The sequence below is a fragment of the Grampus griseus genome, assembly GCF_964374135.1.
Source record: "Grampus griseus genome assembly, chromosome: 16".
In the NCBI taxonomy this organism is placed as follows: Eukaryota; Metazoa; Chordata; class Mammalia; order Artiodactyla; family Delphinidae; genus Grampus; species Grampus griseus.
The window spans coordinates 85,281,950-85,297,995 of record NC_139010.1 but is presented as its reverse complement, the minus strand read 5'-3'; the positions used below and the strand labels follow the sequence as shown (position 1 = coordinate 85,297,995).

The following is a 16,046-nucleotide window of genomic DNA, read 5'->3' as shown; positions in this document are numbered from 1 at the left end:
CAAGAGGTCTTATCACAAGGAAAACATTTTTTAAATTTTCTTTTGGTTTCTCTTTTAATTGTGTCTCCATGAACTGATGGAGCTAACTAAGCTCATGGGGGTAATCATTTCACATATATGTAAGTCAGACCACCGTCGTGTACACTTTTTAAACCTCTACAGTGATGTATGTCAATTATATCCCATAAAAACTAGAAACAGTTATTTTGTATATTCTATAACATGGTTGGGCTCTGGGAATAGTAGCTGAGGTGGGTGGGGGGCGCTGGGTCCTGATGCCGGCGGGCAGCACCTTGTGGACCGGCTTCCAACAGCGACACCTGGTGGAAGGGGCGGGAGATGCGGGGGGCGGAATGTGACCCCACCGCCCATTCCCTCCCCACTGGGCTAAGTGAGACAGGCGCGGAGCTGTGGGACTCTTGGCGGGGGGGGGGTCTCAAAAGGGAAATATTGGTCTTCTTGCTATCAGGCATGTATGTCTTCAATGATATACACATGAAAGGTATATATGTGTGAAATATACACACAGAGACATATATACACACACGTATATATACACGCATATATTGGGCACCTGGTCTCTGGAGCCAGGAGGATGCGCCCGATGAAGTTCCTGACCCAGACAGTGCACAGCCTGGGAATGTCAGGAGGGCCTGGGGCCCCTGACCATCAGCCGTGGGCCTCTGGTCTCGCCTCTCTGGGTCCAGTGAGCTCACAGACCACAGAACCTGCCAGTTATGGAGTGTGGGACTCACGCCATCAAACACCGACCACTGCCTGGCTTGAGCTTAACCTGGGGCTGTGAGAAGGGGAACCTTGCAGAAACCCCTTCCAGGAAACGGGGGTTCCTCTGCAGGTGCCTTGTTCTGGCCACGCTGGAACTGGGAAGGAAAGCTGGGTGGGTGGAGGGGAGAGGACTGCGGCCTCCCCGGCCCTGGGGGGCGCTGACTGTGGTGAGTTCTGTGCTAAAAACGCACCTGGCTGTTTTTAGCAGCCTGGCCTCTCTGCAGTGTGCAAACCAACAGTAGGGGTGTGAGGTGCGCTGTGCAGGGGACCCTGCCCGAGAGCAAGGCCGAAGCCATGCCTGCCCCTTGCCCCTGCTGCCCGCGCCCCGCGCCCCGCGCCCCGCACATACCAGCCGGCGGATCTCCCGCTCGCACTCCTTCTTGATGCGGGAGATCTCCTCCTGGTGCAGGTGGTACACGCTCCTGATCTCCGCGGCCTTGACCTTGTCAGCCTGGGCGACCATCGTCAGCGCCTCCTCCACCTGCTTCTTGGCCCCCTTGAGCTCGGAGATCTCCTGCTGCATCCTCACCTTCTCCACCTCGAAGCCCTTGCGTGCCTCCTCCTTGGCCTCGGACAGCAGCACGGCGCGCACCTTGTCGGGGGCGCTGTCACGCAGGGCGTGCAGCAGCGCCCGAAGCCGCTGGTTCTCGCTGTCCTTGACCTTGGCGACCCGCAGCAGCTCAGCCTCGTGCTGCCGCAGCAGCGTCTCCCGCAGGGCCTGCAGCTCCTTCATCTTTTCCTCGTGCAGCTTCGTCTTGAGCTCGGTGAGCAGGACGGCGCTCTTGTGTTGCTCGTGCTCCCGCAGCTGCCTGAGCTCCTGGCTCTTCTCCCTTTCCACCCGGCTGACCTGCAAGACCAGTGCAACGCCCACTGTCTGTGAGCCAAACTCCACGTTTGCTGAAACCCAAGTGCAAGTTTTGGGAAGGCGGTTTTTCTTGCAAACTTGGGAGCGACCGTCTATTCGAGGGTGGCTCATTAAAACATGGCTGGACAACGGAGTCAGCCCTTGTCGGTGGACAGCGGGAATGTGCACCCAGAGGCGTCAAGCCTGGAAGCCCCCCGGCCCGGAAAGTAAGACCGCAGACACACGGGCCCCGGAAACCTGCGGTGCACGGAGGGTGAAACCCTCACCTCAAACGAGTCTGCCGAGGAATGGGCACAGCCCGCGGGGAGCAGGGTGGGTGCGGCTCCTGCCCTCCAGACGGCTTCGGCCCCTCCCCCTTCAGCCCAATAAAGGGAGGTCTCGCTTACCTTCTGTGACACTCCTGGCAAATGGAGAAACCGATCTAGGCAGCTGTACTGTCTGTCTACATGATGTCTGATGTCTAGATTTTGGGGGACACTCAGTGTTTTTTTCACTGAATGATTTATTTCCATCCGAAAGCTCTGACCTTGGCTGAATGACCCCACCACACACCATGTGGCATGAAGCCGGCGCTCAAACTCTATTTAGGGAATGAAAGAATGGCTGGGATCCGGATTTGCCCCGGGCCTACGTGGGCGGCGAGGGGCAGACAGTCAGGAGGAGCCCGGCTGGTGGCACACCTGAGTGCACAGCCCTGCCGCCCGTCCCCAGACACACCAAGGGTGCCTCCGCTTCCTGCCAGAACCCTGCGCAACGCAGCCCCCTACAGACCCCTCACACTCAGTGTGTCCAGAGGGACGCCTCCCTTCCCCCCACCAGCCTCAGAGGTCTGTGTTCTCAGTCCAGGCACCTCAAGCGGGGCTGTCATCCTCGGCTCACGTCACCCCAGTCCCGTCAGCGAGTCCTGCCACCACCACCTGCAGGGTGCACCGCGTGTCTGTCACCTCCCTGGCCCCCCCACGGCCCCCAGGCCTCCGCTGCCTCCTACCGCCCTTCCCCACCACCCACTCTCCACAGAGAGAGCTCAGGAAGCACGAAGCTCGCCACTCTGGTCCCCATGTGACCCTCTTCTCGGTCCGTCTCCCCGTGCATTTGGAATAAAAGCAGCACCATCCCCAGGAAAGGGGGCGCTACCTGCAAGACCCCGTGCCACCCACGGGGCACATCCTTGCGGGAAAACGAGGCACGGGCCGCGGCCCCGCTCCGTGGGGACTCACGCCCTGCGCTTTCTGTTCTCTCCCCGCAGAGGCGTGTAGGCTCTGACCCCACGACCCTGGACGTGCGCCTGCTGCCACCCTCCTGGCTTGCTCTGCCCGGCCCGGCCCAGCTTCAGCCCCGAGTGGTCTCCCGCGGTCTCGGGCGGCAGCCTCTGCAGCCTCGTGGGGTCAGGAGCTCCTGGGCCCACTGCAGCAACCCCGTTACTTTGTGTCACTGTCTCCACAGCAGTCGTCACTCCTGAAAGTGCCTTATTTCTCTCTCTGTGGCTGAGCCGTCTGCCTTCCCTGCCGGGGCCGTGGCCACCTTGTCCTCTGTTATTTCCGCCTTTAGGGCAGACCTGGGATGCTGACTCCCTCAGCTGGTGCACCCCGACGGGCAGTCCTATTGTCCAGTGGGGTTAGGTCCCGAGCCTTCCGTCAGGATGGCTCAGACCCTGCAATGCTTGCAGAAACTCTAATAACCGGGGCCCCTGACAAGTCCCCAGCGGCACACGTGAGCGCCGGCCCGGCTGTTTGGGTTTCTGCCTGGAGAACTGGGCTATTGCTGAAAGCCTCGAGCAGGCAGATATTTATTCATCTTCCATTTAAGTGAATCTCCCTTTTGTCCAGTTTAAATTGAGTTCAAGACACCCAGAAAAGCAAGATTTGGACGGGGGGTATTTCTCAGTCGTGTGGGCGTGGTGACTCTCTAGGGGAGCCCACTGGTGCCATTTCAGAACCTGCTCAGGCCGGGAGGTGCTGCCGTCCCTACAGCGGGTGGGGTGCGGAGGGTCGGCAGAGTGGGTCCTGAAGCTGGACGTGGTGGAGTCAGAAGCACCACCCGCGTCTGAGATCCAGAGCCCAGCTCCTCTCCCCTCGATGGGTGACGTAACACCCACCTTCAGGACACCCTCTTGGATGGGAATCAGCAGACAAAAGAAAAATGACGTCGCATGTATCATAGAGGCGTGTTTTGTGTTTTGTTTTGTTTGGAGCAGAGAGAGAGACATCAGCAGAACAGTTCAGGGTTAGATGGGGTTTAACCCCGACTCTGAGCTAAGCTGTGTGCAGTGAAAACGGAGACTACGCCCGCCTGTGGTTACCCTTCGGTCCAGTGCCCGTGACTCTGCTGTGGAACAGGTGTCTGCCACAGCCCACATCAGACTTGCACGAGAGGCCTGGCTAAAAATGAGCCGACACGGGGCCGGCCTCCCGGCCTCCCGGCCTCTGGGCCTCCCAGCCTCCCTGCCTCCCTGCCCGTCCCCGCAGCAGCCCCGATGCTGCTGGATCAATTGGCTCTGACAGAGCCAACAGCACGGCTGGGCTCCCTTTGGAACCCCTGCCTCCACGACGGCCACCGTGGTTACTGGAAGCTGGAGGAAGGGATCTGGCAGCTGAAGGAGAGGAGAACAAGCAACACGAGTGAGGGTCCCGGGAGACGCTCTGGGGCTGGAACTGGTGCTCAGCTGGGCTCGCTCACTTGCAGTTCTGAGCAAAGGCACTGACCATGAGGACCAGTCCGGTGGCTTCCTGGGAGCACCGCCAGGAGGCGCCCGTGAGCGCACTGGTACTTGTCTGCCACGCGCTCACTGTTCCTCTCCTCTCTGAGGCGCCGTCCACTAAGGGGCGGTGAATTCCTTCCCTTAGTGTCTGGGCCGAACCGACAATCTCCCCTGGCCACGGAGACCAGCCGATGGCGGGCACGCAGGGTGTGCACAGGTGTGCAGCTCCAGCGGGTGGAGGGGGGAAAGGGCTCATGGCCCCAAATAGCACTGAAAATTGAAGATTGACCAACATGACCCGGATCCCTGAGCCCAAACGGCTCTCCATGACACAGAACTTTTTAGGAGCTCCCAGCAGCTCTGTAATAACCTCGGCCTCACTGTACCCTCCTCAGAGGCTGGAAGTAAGAAAAGCACAGGAACCTGCTTGCAGACCATAAACTCCTGCAAATAAGCATCAGTTTTTATCATTATCTTTCAGCACATTTCCCCCTTGCTGCCTCGTTCACAGGCTGGCCTGTCTTTTTTCCCTCTCAGAGTGAAGTTCACTTTGGTAAGGGGAGGGGGCAGGGGAGTCGGAGGGAAGAGGGAGGGAGGGGGAGGGGGAGGGGGACGATGGAGGGAGGGTGGGTTTGTCATCAGGATTCCTCCTTCATGTGGAACCCTGTCTGCTCCACAAACCTGCATGTGAATAAACAGCTTCTCCTCCAAACTCCAAAGTTCTCACTGAACCTCTCCTAGAAATTAACCCACAGTCTCCGATGCAGAGAAGACTTTTTCTGGGCAGAGACCCTTCAGGCAAGTGGGTCTCTCCTTGACCGCATGGCAGCACCAGGAAAGCTTTAAAGACACGGGCGCCTGCATCTCACACCCCAAAATGATGACATATTGTCATGGGGCAAGGGGTGGCCTGGGCCTTGGGACTCCTTTTACATTTCCTGTCCAGGTGAGTCTGAGGTGAAGCCAAGGAGGAGAGTCGTCGTGGCTCCACCCCTGGGGTCTAACACGAAGTCTGGGGAGAGCTGGGGGGGGCTGCGGGAACCCCAGGAACTCGGCACCAGGCCTGTTAGGCCCGCCGATCACCCCAGAGAGGCCCCAACACACACACACACACCATGCACATGCACATACGTACACCTGTCCTCACACATGTACATGTGTGTACACACGCAGACGCACGTACATTCACATGCACACATGGGCTGTGGAACCCTACTGCGGTGTGCTCTCTGGGGCTGTGAAATATGTGAGAAGGACAGTTAAGACCAGTTGTTCCGAGCATCCAGTAAAAGGGTTGAGGATGCCCTCCTCCCACTCACGTCTGCCCGCCAGCGGGCCCCGTCCCGTGAGGCCCAGCGAGCCCCTCTGCCAGGTGAAAACAGACGGCAGCCGACCGTACGGACTGGCTGGGCGTCCGGATGTGCTTCTGATGGATGCCCAGGGTCAGCCCGTGGTGGAGGCCCTGGTGCTGCGGCACCGTGTGAAGTGGGCGTGATGGGGGCTGGACCAGGGCCCAGCAGGCCACCGCGGGCCTGGGACTCTTCAGGGGCAGAGGAGGGGGGTCCAGACAGCATCAGGGCAGACCTGAAAACTGGACAAGAACAAGAACCTTGGGGCTGGAGACGGGGGGACACTAGCGAGTCCCACATGGGGCCGAGGCAGCCTTTTCCCAGCGGGTGGGGCGCCGGCACGGCGGGACCCCACCCAGCCGACTAGCCAAATGGCTCAGACCTGCTCTTAGACAGAAATGGCCCGGGCAGCTCACAGGTCGGCCGGTTCAGCAGCGGTGGACACCGCCGTGCTACCGTCCTTGGTCAAGACCGGCTTCAATGCTCAGGCCAGACCACAGCCCCACGAGGATGGACCATGCCCGGCTCGTGACCAGCACAGACCTGACACAGAGCAGGCGTCACAGGACAGGGTGGCCACACGCACAGTCTTGACCAGGACGTCCCTGAGAGTGACGGGCAGTCGTTATGCCGGAAAGACAGAGCCTGGGGACACAGTCCTCCACCGGCAAACTGCTGAACAGAATGGACATGCTGTTTGTCAAGTGTGTCAGATATTATTCGTGAGAAGAGAAGGAATCAGAATCAAATCGCGTTTAAGAGCTGAGATCGTGCTGTTGCTGATTTAAGTTGCAGAGAGAAGGTGCATCTCTTTAATGGCAGCGTCGGACCGGCCACGGGCGGGCCCCGCACTCCACGCTCAGTGCCGGGCAGCAGGGTGCGCCGGGCACTGCGGCCTAGAGCTTCGTGCCTCGTGGTCCCAGCGCTCTGGTGCGGTCCGTGCAACACCCGCTCTGGGTGGAAACGGCCACCACTTGTAACGCCGCAAACATTTGGAGCTCTCAAAGGCCAGTTAACAAACGTGCGGGGCCCTGCAGACAGCTCAGGGGCCTACAGAAGTTTAAGCTGAATGGATAAAACAGTGCCCTGGGAGGGGTCCTAATTCATTGCTCACGAGCGATTTTTAGACACATCACTTTTCTACCAGCAAGGATGTTTTCCCTCCTTAAAAAACTAAAAACAGAATTACCATATGACCCAGCAATCCCACTACTGGGCATATACCCAGAGAAAACCATAATTCAAAGAGACACATGCACCCCAAGGTTCATTGCAGCTCTATTTACAATAGCCAGGACATGGAAGCAACCTAAATGCCCATCGACAGACGAATGAATAAGGAAGATGTGGCACATATACACAATGGAATATTACTCAGCCATAAAAAGGAATGAAATTGGGTCATTTGTAGAGATGTGGATGGATCTAGAGACTGTCATACAGATTGCAGTAAGTCAGAAAGAGAAATACAAATACCGTACACTAACGCATATATGTGGAACCTAGAAAAATGGTACAGATGAACCGGTTTGCAGGGCAGAAATAGAGACACAGATGTAGAGAACAAACGTATGGACGCCAAGGGGGGAAAGTGGCAGGGGGTGGTGGTGGTGGGATGAATTGGGAGATAGGGATTGACGTGTATACACTAATAAGTATAAAATGGATGACTAATAAGAACCTGCTATATAAAAAAATAAATAAATAAAAATAAAAAATCCAAAAAAAAAAAAAGGATGTTTTCCTCTGTGGTCTTACTTCTAGAAACATTATCTCCTGCCAACCTCCAACGACTGCTCTACAATCGGGGTCCATTTCAGGAACAGACACTCGAGCAGAACCCGCAGCCCCGCCCACGTCGGATGGTCTGCTTGGTGTTGCCCCTCCCCCTCCCTGGCCAGGTGCCCTGGCCCAGGTGCGGGTTAAGACGGGACAAGGGCACAGTCCCACTCCTGATTCACGCGTAACAGAGCTTCCCTCTGAATAAATGGAGGCGACCCCTGACTCCCCAGGAGCCTCATGCTTCCTGGCGCTGTGAGTTGCCTGTGGTCCTCCGCATGTCGGGCCAGGTTCCTGAACACTTGGTCCTGCTTCTTGGTCTCCCAGGTTATCAGGGGAGGGGGAGGCACTCTTCCTCTGGCTCATTATTTTTTTCGGTGTGTTCTCTTCTGCAGTGTTTTTGTCTACAGGGTCCCAAGTGGCTCTGTCCACACAGGCGAGAAGTCGAGGTCTGCGGCCTGCCCCCTGGAGCTGCTGCGAGAATGTAGCATTCCCGTGGGGGGGTGGGGGGAGGGGTCCCCCACAGGAGTTTGGGGCATAACTGGGATTCGCGGATTTGGAGATCACTCCCGTGTTATCACACCCACTCGTCTCCAGGGCCAGGGCGGCCCCAGCCCCGCGTGCACATGGCCTCCTGCTGCTGGCGCGGAATCCTCCCGCTGCTCTCTGTCTCCCCCTCGGCTTCCCCGCTGTACCCCCTCCTCTTTGTGAAACAGGCAACACGCTGGCATCTACACCACCCACCTCACTAGCTTTGGAAAGACAATGACCTTCACGCTTTTTTCGCATGACTTATGGTAACAAATATGCTGACCTGGTGACCAGGACATACCTAGTCTGAAGGCAGCTGTCAACCAAGTTCATGGTCCCCTGTGGGTCTCAGTCTCTCTCCAATGTTCTGGTCCAGACGGTACATTTTTAGGCCCTTCCCACCTGCATGGCCCTCCGTGGCCTGACCCCTAGGCCACCTCTCCTGACGCCCTTCCTGGCCGCCGGTTGCATTACGGGAACCCCCCTAGTTCCCACCTTCACTTCCTCGTTTTCCCTGTCCCGGCTGGCTTAAGGCCACCTCTCCTGGGAGGCCCTCCCTGATTGCTGAACAGAGCGACCACACCACCGCCCAGCGTGTCGGCTTGGAGGCTGTAACCCTGCCCGGCTGCCCAGTTCCTGTTTCTTGCATGTCTCCCTCCACCTGGACGTGGTCCTGGGGGCAGGGTGCTCAGTACGTCCTTCCTGAGTGGCCGTCCATGGCCTGGAGCTGGGGGGTGGCTGGACTTCAGCACAGGGTTCCCCCCACGGGGTCCCCTCCTCCCAGTTAGGACTAGTGTGTTTCGTAACAGCAGGTGTAACGCTTGGGTGTGTCTGCTCTGTTCCTCACACACGGTTCCAGGCCAAGCTGGGGGCACGGCTTGTAGGAGGGACCGCGGGGTGCAGGCAGCAGGGGCTGCTCTGTGCCCAGCCTAGAGCCGGAGCTTCCTTGAGCCTGTGACGGAGACACAGGGGCGTCATGTCGCTATGATTCTTTCTTCTTTCCACTTCAAGGATCCCAGTACTTCCCCCCCTTTAGTACAACGTGGAGTTAACTTGGACAGAGCTTCCGAGAGGCCTCTCCCTTGCAGCCTCTCCCTGCTAAGCTCCTCCCTCTGTTCAGAAGGGTCTCCATCCGAGGTGGTCCCACTTATCTCCAGCGCCCTGGCAGCAGGAGAGGCCTGTTTTCATTTAAATGATTTCATTCTTTGCTGTCGAGTCTCCATTCCTGCATGTCCCCCTCGGTGATGAACTAACCGTGGGCCTGAAATCCGCAACGCTTAGCCCGCGGCTGCCGCGTACACTGGCGTCTCTCTGTGCTCCACAGGGACCTTCTTGACCCTGGAAACTGCAACCTGCAAGATGAGGTGTTGAGTCCCTAATAAGGAAGAGGAGGCAGCTGGCGCCTGGTCCTGAGGCCGCCTTCCCCACCCCTGGGGCATGAGAGCCTCCACCCCTGTTCTGTCCAGCCCCTTGGGGGCCGGGGAAGGGTCCCTCCGGCCGTCCACCCACTTCCATCATGAGGTCCAGAACCAGGCCCTCCTCCTTGGGTGCTGCAGGAGCATCTGGAATGTGCTAGAAACTGGACGGAAGGCTCCAAGTCCACGGAGCTGGCCGCACAAATTTGTCCTGAGGTTGTAACAATGACGTTAACACATGCGAAGACTTCAGAAGGGTGGCGAGGGTGGACGTTGTTAGCATTTGCCGTGAAGATCGAATTCGCATCTTATTCCCCACTTGGCCAGGGCGTAGGCACCACCAACCCACCGCGTGCTTGGGGTAAAGCGTCCGTCTCTAGGCTGCGCAGACAGAACCGAGGAGATTCCCCGGGAGCTGCCTGTGGTCCTGTTGCAGCCCTGCTCTCGGCTACAGGAGGAGACGCCCTCCCGGGAGAGACTCCAAGGGTAACACAGACGCATCTTCTATTTACTGGACTGATGGTAGGGAGAGGAGGGAAACGCAGGCAAGAACCGAAGAGGAAACACGGCAGGCAGTTCCCACGCCGTGTGCGCCCTGCGCTGGGAAGGAAACCAGGCGCTGCTCCCAGCTTGCCGCCCACCGGGGATGGAGTGATGGAGACCCAGGACCCCCACCCTGGGTGCCGCGTCAGGGCCACAGACCACCTCCCGTGAGCTGAGCCCCGTCTGAGCCCATATCCCCATGACAGCGGCCCTGTGGGACCAGCGCCATGGCTCTCGGTCTCAGGGAGGCCCAGGCCTCCTGGTGGGTGTGGGGCGAGGCCGGGCTCGGACCCAGGACCGTGCGGGGGAAATAAGGGCGGGCAGCAGGTCTGCCAGCTTCTGGCTCATCCACCTTCAAATCCAAAATGACAGCACGTGCTAATGCCGGGCGGCAGGGACCTGTACACACGCGTGCGCACACGCACACACGCGCACACACACACACACACTTCTTAAAATCTAGAATGTTGGGACTCCCCTGGTGGCACAGTGGTTAAGAATATGCCTGCCAATGCAGGGGACACATGGGTTCGACCCCTGGTCCAGGAAGATCCCACATGCTGTGCAACAACTAAGCCCGTGTGCCACAACTACTGAGCCCACGTGCCACAACTACTGAAGCCTGTGAGTCACAACTACTGAAGCCCGCGCGCCTAGAGCCTGTGCTCCGCAATAAGAGAAGCCACTGCAGTGAGAAGCCCGCGTGCAGCAGCAAAGAGCCAACACGGCCAAAAATAAATACAATTAAAAAACAATCTAGAATGTTTTAGATGATGTTTGGCTGGGACCATGCAGGTCTGGCTGGGACGCACCAGTGGGAGCCGGGAGGCCAGGCGGGGGCAGGTAATGACGCGGGGGCTCAGAGAATGTCCTCAGGTCTCGCGGCCGGGCCTGCATTCCTGGTCTGCCTGTACCCCTGCTGCTCCTTTCCACTGCCCCCCGCACCTGCTCTGGGCCAGCCACAGGCCCAGAGGCTGAGCAAAGAAATGAGGGGTCGTTACCTACTACACCACCTGGGTGTGTCTTTCTGCAGGAAGGCAGCGCTCCCTGGGATGGCACGTCCCGCCTCGGCCCCGGGGCACTGTTCCCTCCAGCCCAGCTCCAGCTCAGCCAGGAGGCGGGGGAGAAGACAGGGGTGGCAGCAGGACCAGGGGGACTGGCGGCTACCCTGTGGGGAGGTAGCTCTCGGCAGCGAAGCCCAAAGTGGAGGCTTCAGAGCAGCCAGGGCTCGGAGAGCTCAGTTCTGCAGAAGGTGAGGCCATGGGCCTGTGGGGTTTTCCCTCTCTTCTTTTTTTTTTTTTTTTTTTTGCGGTACGCGGGCCTCTCACTGCTGGGGCCTCTCCCGTCGCGGAGCACAGGCTCTGGACGCGCAGGCTCAGTGGCCATGGCTCACGGGCCCAGCTGCTCCGCGGCACGTGGGATCTTCCCGGACCGGGGCAGGAACCCGTGTCCCCTGCATCGGCAGGCGGACTCTCAACCACTGCGCCACCAGGGAAGCCCTAGTTTGTACTTCTTAATCTCCTACCCCTATCCTGACCCTCCCCTTTGCCCTCTCCCTACTGGTAACCACTAGCTGGTTCTCTACATCTGCAAGTCTGCTTCTTTTTCGTTATATTCACTAGTTTGTTGTATTTTTTAGACTTCACATATAAGTGATGTCAAATGGTATTTGTCTTTCTCTGTCTGGCTTATTTCGCTTAGCATAATGCCTTCCAAGTCTATCCATGTTGCTGCAAATGGAAAAATTTCATTCTTTTTTATGGCTGAGTAATATTCCATTGTGCATATATGTACCACATCTTCTTTATTCATTCGTCTGTTGACGGACACTTAGGTTTCCTCCATATCTTGGCAATTGTAAATAATGCTGCTGTGAACATTGGGGTGCATGTGTCTTTTCAAATTAGTGTTTTTGGTTGGTTTTTTTTTTTCAGATATATACCCCGGAGTGGAATTGCTGGGTCATATCGTAGCTCTATTTCTAGTTTTTTGAGAAACATCAGTACTGTTCTCCGCAGTGGCTGCAGCAATTTGCTCTCGTGCCAACAGTGCGCGAGGGCTCCCTTTCCTCCACACCCTCAACAGTGCGCGAGGGCTCCCTTTCCTCCACACCCTCACCAACACTTGCCATTTGTGTCCTTTTTGACGATGGCCTTTCTGACAGGCGTGAGGCGACGTCTCACCGTGGCTTCGATTTGATTTCCCTTAGGATTAGTGATGTTGAGCATCTCTTCGTGTGCTTGTTGGCCACCTGCACTTCCTCTTTAGAAAAGCATCTGTTCCGTTCTTCTGCACATTTTAAAATCAGGTTGTGTGGTTTTTTGATGTTGAGTTGTACGAGCTGTTTATATATTTTGGGTATTAACCCCTTATTGCTCATAACATTTGCAAATATTTTCTCCCGTTTAGGAGGTTGTCTTTTAGGGTCTTGTGTTTTCAACAAGAGTCACAGGAAACTGTGATGCACAGTGAGGTCTGGAAACCACAACCTAAGGGGCCTTAACTAGAAAGAACCACAGGCAGAGGTAAAAAAGATACCAGAGTCCTTTTCTAGCCGGGGAAACGAGGGTGCCTGTACGAAGGAACGCTGACAGGCTGGTGCGGCCAGAGCAGCCCGCACTCGGGCAGCAAACCCAGCCCAGCGTGGATTCGACGTGGATCTGAGTCCTGGAGCTTCCGACTGCGTCCACCTCCCTGAAGGGCCCTCTGCACTCTCATGGGCCCTGCTGTGGTCACTGTCACACTGCAGTCACACACGCTCTTGCACGTGTGGTCCAGGACATGCAGACAGGGGTGTTCTCCGCAGGGCTGCTGCATGTGCTGGACCATGTGAGTGGGATGAAGGAACCCTCGGGAGCTCCAGCCTCCCAGACACACGGTGAAGGGAAGAAGAAAAAGGGACTCAGAACCGTGTGTCATTTATGCTTTAAAAAGAGACATACAGGTGCGTTCAAGAAACTGTAACTTGAACCCCTCTGGGAGGTGACCTGGGGTGTGGACCCGAAGAACAGAGGCTCCCTGATGCTGGGCCTTTTCTTCTCTTCCTTTGGAGTTTTGAACCAAGAGGTTGTATCATCTTCTCAAAAGACAGTAAGTACACCTTCTATAAATAACAGGGCCTCTGACGCCAGGCCCAGGACTCTTGTCTGCCACCAGGGAGAGCTGCGAGCTCCGACCCGGCCAGACTCGGCCTGTTGGCCAGCCAGGGGCCGGCACACGCCCCTTGGGCTGCCGCAGGACGGATGGGTTTTGATAAAGCTGCACGTGGGACGCGCACGATGCTGCTGTAAATGGTGGACAGAATCTGGAGATTCGGGCAAAGGTACTATTACTTAGTGATTTCTACCACGCGGCGTTTCTTTGCGTTGAAAAGACAATTGCTATTATATTTTTACCCAATAAAACAAAGAGTTTCATTATCATTAGGTTCCTAACAAGTCAGCCCCTCTTCTCTTTCATCTGCAAACAGGGGAGGGGGAGGGCCAGAGTGATGTCCGAGGCTTGGCCTCGCAGCCCCTACAGTCTGGTCAGGACAAGATACTCGGAGCGCCCACGTGCCTCTAGGGCGCAGAACAGATGCTCTCTGCGTCCGGGGACAACTCGACAACTCTCCATCCCAGGCCACTCATGTCGGTGCCTTTGCCCCGTGCTCCAGCCAGGCAGCGTGTCGGGGCCCCCTGGGCTGTCCTTGCTGGCTCTGCGACCACCTGGCCCAGAGCAGGTGCTGACACCGATGCTCTCCAACTCCCTGGGTCCTCACCACGGGCACTCAGCAGGCTCTGACTGTCCTGCAGGCCCAGCGAGGTGGCCTGGCCATGGGAACGGCCACGTGGTCACTGTGACAGCCGCCTTCTAGTGTCCATGCTGGAGGCCCTGCGCCCGGAGCTGTCTGTCCCCTTTCACAGAGCAAGGGACCTAGGAGGGAGGGAGGTGACCAGGACCGGCCCGCACGCTTTTTCTGTAACGGGCCATGCACGCAGTATTTCAGGCCTATGGCTCAGATGGCGCTGCTGTTACTAAGCTGCAGACGATGTGTAAACGAACGGGCGGGGCTGGGTCCTAACGACTTATCTACTAACAATGAACTCTGAATTCCATATAGTCATCACACGTCACAAAATACCATCCCTCTTGTGATTTAACCAGGAGGTTGCGAAGCAGCTGGCCCCCGCCTCCTGTGACTCCCTCCCTGACCGGGCCTCCTGGGAGGGCAAGGCTGCGGGGCCGTTATGCCGGCCAGACCACAGCCAGGGACCTTTCAAACCCTCCGGGAGAGAAGCCCGCCCTGGTGTTCTCCCCTCCCCACGCCTCCCTCTCCCCAGATTTTCTCTTCTTTGCATCTCCTTCCCAAGAGCCCATGTACTTCCTAGTGGCTCCTGGGTGGGAAGCGAGGAGAGGATGGAGGTGACAGAGAGGCAGGGAAGCGTGGGAGGGGGAGACGGCCCCCCGGGCCTGGCCTGGCACTGAGAGGGGAGGGCATCCTCTGACCAGGACCCCCTCAGCCGCAGCACAAGCCCAGCCTTCTCTGCAGGCTGCAAGGACCCCCGAGGGCTGGGTGTCGGGGCAGGGGGTCATCACAGGGCTGCCCACTGGGGTCTGGGACCGACGCTTCCAAGTGGGTCGGTTAGGAGAGCTGCCTCCCAACACCTGGAGGCCTTGAGTCCAGGGCCTGGCTGTTTGCTTTGGGGCTGTTATATTTGGGTGAAATTCCACTGTGAACAGTTCAGGGGGAAGCCGCACAGTTCCAGGGACGGTGTGGTTGGACAAGGCCCCTCGGCCCACACGCTGAGGACCAGGGCTGCTCCCGCGGGTCAGGCCCGTGTCCGCACACCCCCCTGTGGGTCTGGAGCCCCCTCCCTGGCGCTGTCTATGCTCCCGAGCTGCCTTGAGAGCCGCTGGGACCCAGGGACCACCTGGGCTGGCACATCTGCAGAGACCTGGCTCCACCCCGCTCCGGGCAGACCCTGCGGGCCCAGGAAGGCGTGGCGAGGCAGTGGGGGGCGCGGGGGGCCCAGGAAGGCGTGGCGAGGCAGTGGGGGGCGCGGGGGGCCCAGGAATGCGTGGCGAGGCGGGGGGGGGGGGGCGCGGGGGGCCCAGGAAGGCGTGGCGAGGCAGTGGGGGGCGCGGGGGGCCCAGGAATGCGTGGCGAGGCGGGGGGGGGTGCGGGGGGCCCAGGAAGGCGTGGCGAGGTGGGGGAGCGCGGGGGGCCCAGGAAGGCGTGGCGAGGCGGGGGGGGGGCGCGGGGGGCCCAGGAATGCGTGGCGAGGCGGGGGGGGGTGCGGGGGGCCCAGGAAGGCGTGGCGAGGTGGGGGAGCGCGGGGGGCCCAGGAAGGCGTGGCGAGGCGGGGGGGGGGCGCGGGGGGCCCAGGAAGGCGTGGCGAGGCGGGGGGGCGCGGTGGGCCCAGGAAGGCGTGGCGAGGCGGGGGGGGGGGGCGCGGGGGGCGGCGCGGTGGGCCCAGGAAGGCGTGGCGAGGTGGGGGGGGCGCGGGGGGCCAAGGAAGGCGTGGCGAGGCAGGGGGCGCGGGGGGCCAAGGAAGGCGTGGCGAGGCAGGGGGCGCGGGGGCCAAGGAAGGCGTGGCGAGGTGGGGGGGCGCGGGGGGCCCAGGAAGGCGTGGCGAGGCAGGGGGGGCGCGGGGGGCCCAGGAAGGCGTGGCGAGGCGGGGGGCCCAGGAAGGCGTGGTGAGGTGGTGGGGGCGCGGAGGGGCGCGGGGCCCACCTTGCTCTTCTCCTGCTGCAGCTCGATCTGGATCTCGGTGAGCTTGGCCCGCAGCTCCTCGTTGGCGGCCTGCAGCGCCGCGAGGACCTCTGCCTTGTCGCCCTTGCTTCGGCCGCCCGCGCCCTTCTTGGACATGGTGAGGGTGGCCCGAGGGGCGCTCGGGGCGGGCCGCTCGTCCGGGCTGGGCTGTGCGCGCCGAGCTGGGCTCCGCTACATTTTCTCAGTCACCTGGAGGGGAAGCACACCTGGTGAGCAGGCCTGAGCTCGGCGCCGCAGGGTGGGCGGGGCCACGCTGGCTCCTGACTGCCTGCCAGGTCACAGCCCCGGGCCCGCAGGGGCCTTCTGCGCTCTGCACAGCACCCCT

At 59.3% G+C, this 16,046-nt stretch overlaps 1 protein-coding gene across 18 annotated transcripts in view; it reads right to left on the bottom strand.

Annotated features, from left to right (window-relative positions):
* Positions 1–15,817, bottom strand: part of JAKMIP3 (Janus kinase and microtubule interacting protein 3) — a gene marked incomplete at both ends in the record, with an annotated part of 44,431 nt that extends 28,614 nt beyond the window's left edge. For all 18 annotated transcript variants that reach the window (XM_082673662.1, XM_082673673.1, XM_082673679.1 and 15 more), the window contains 2 exons: positions 1,136–1,633; positions 15,683–15,817. In XM_082673662.1, the coding sequence (XP_082529788.1) occupies positions 1,136–1,633; positions 15,683–15,817 (633 nt within the window). The remainder of the gene's footprint in view (positions 1–1,135; positions 1,634–15,682) is intronic.
* Between the last annotated feature and the right edge of the window lie 229 nt (positions 15,818–16,046).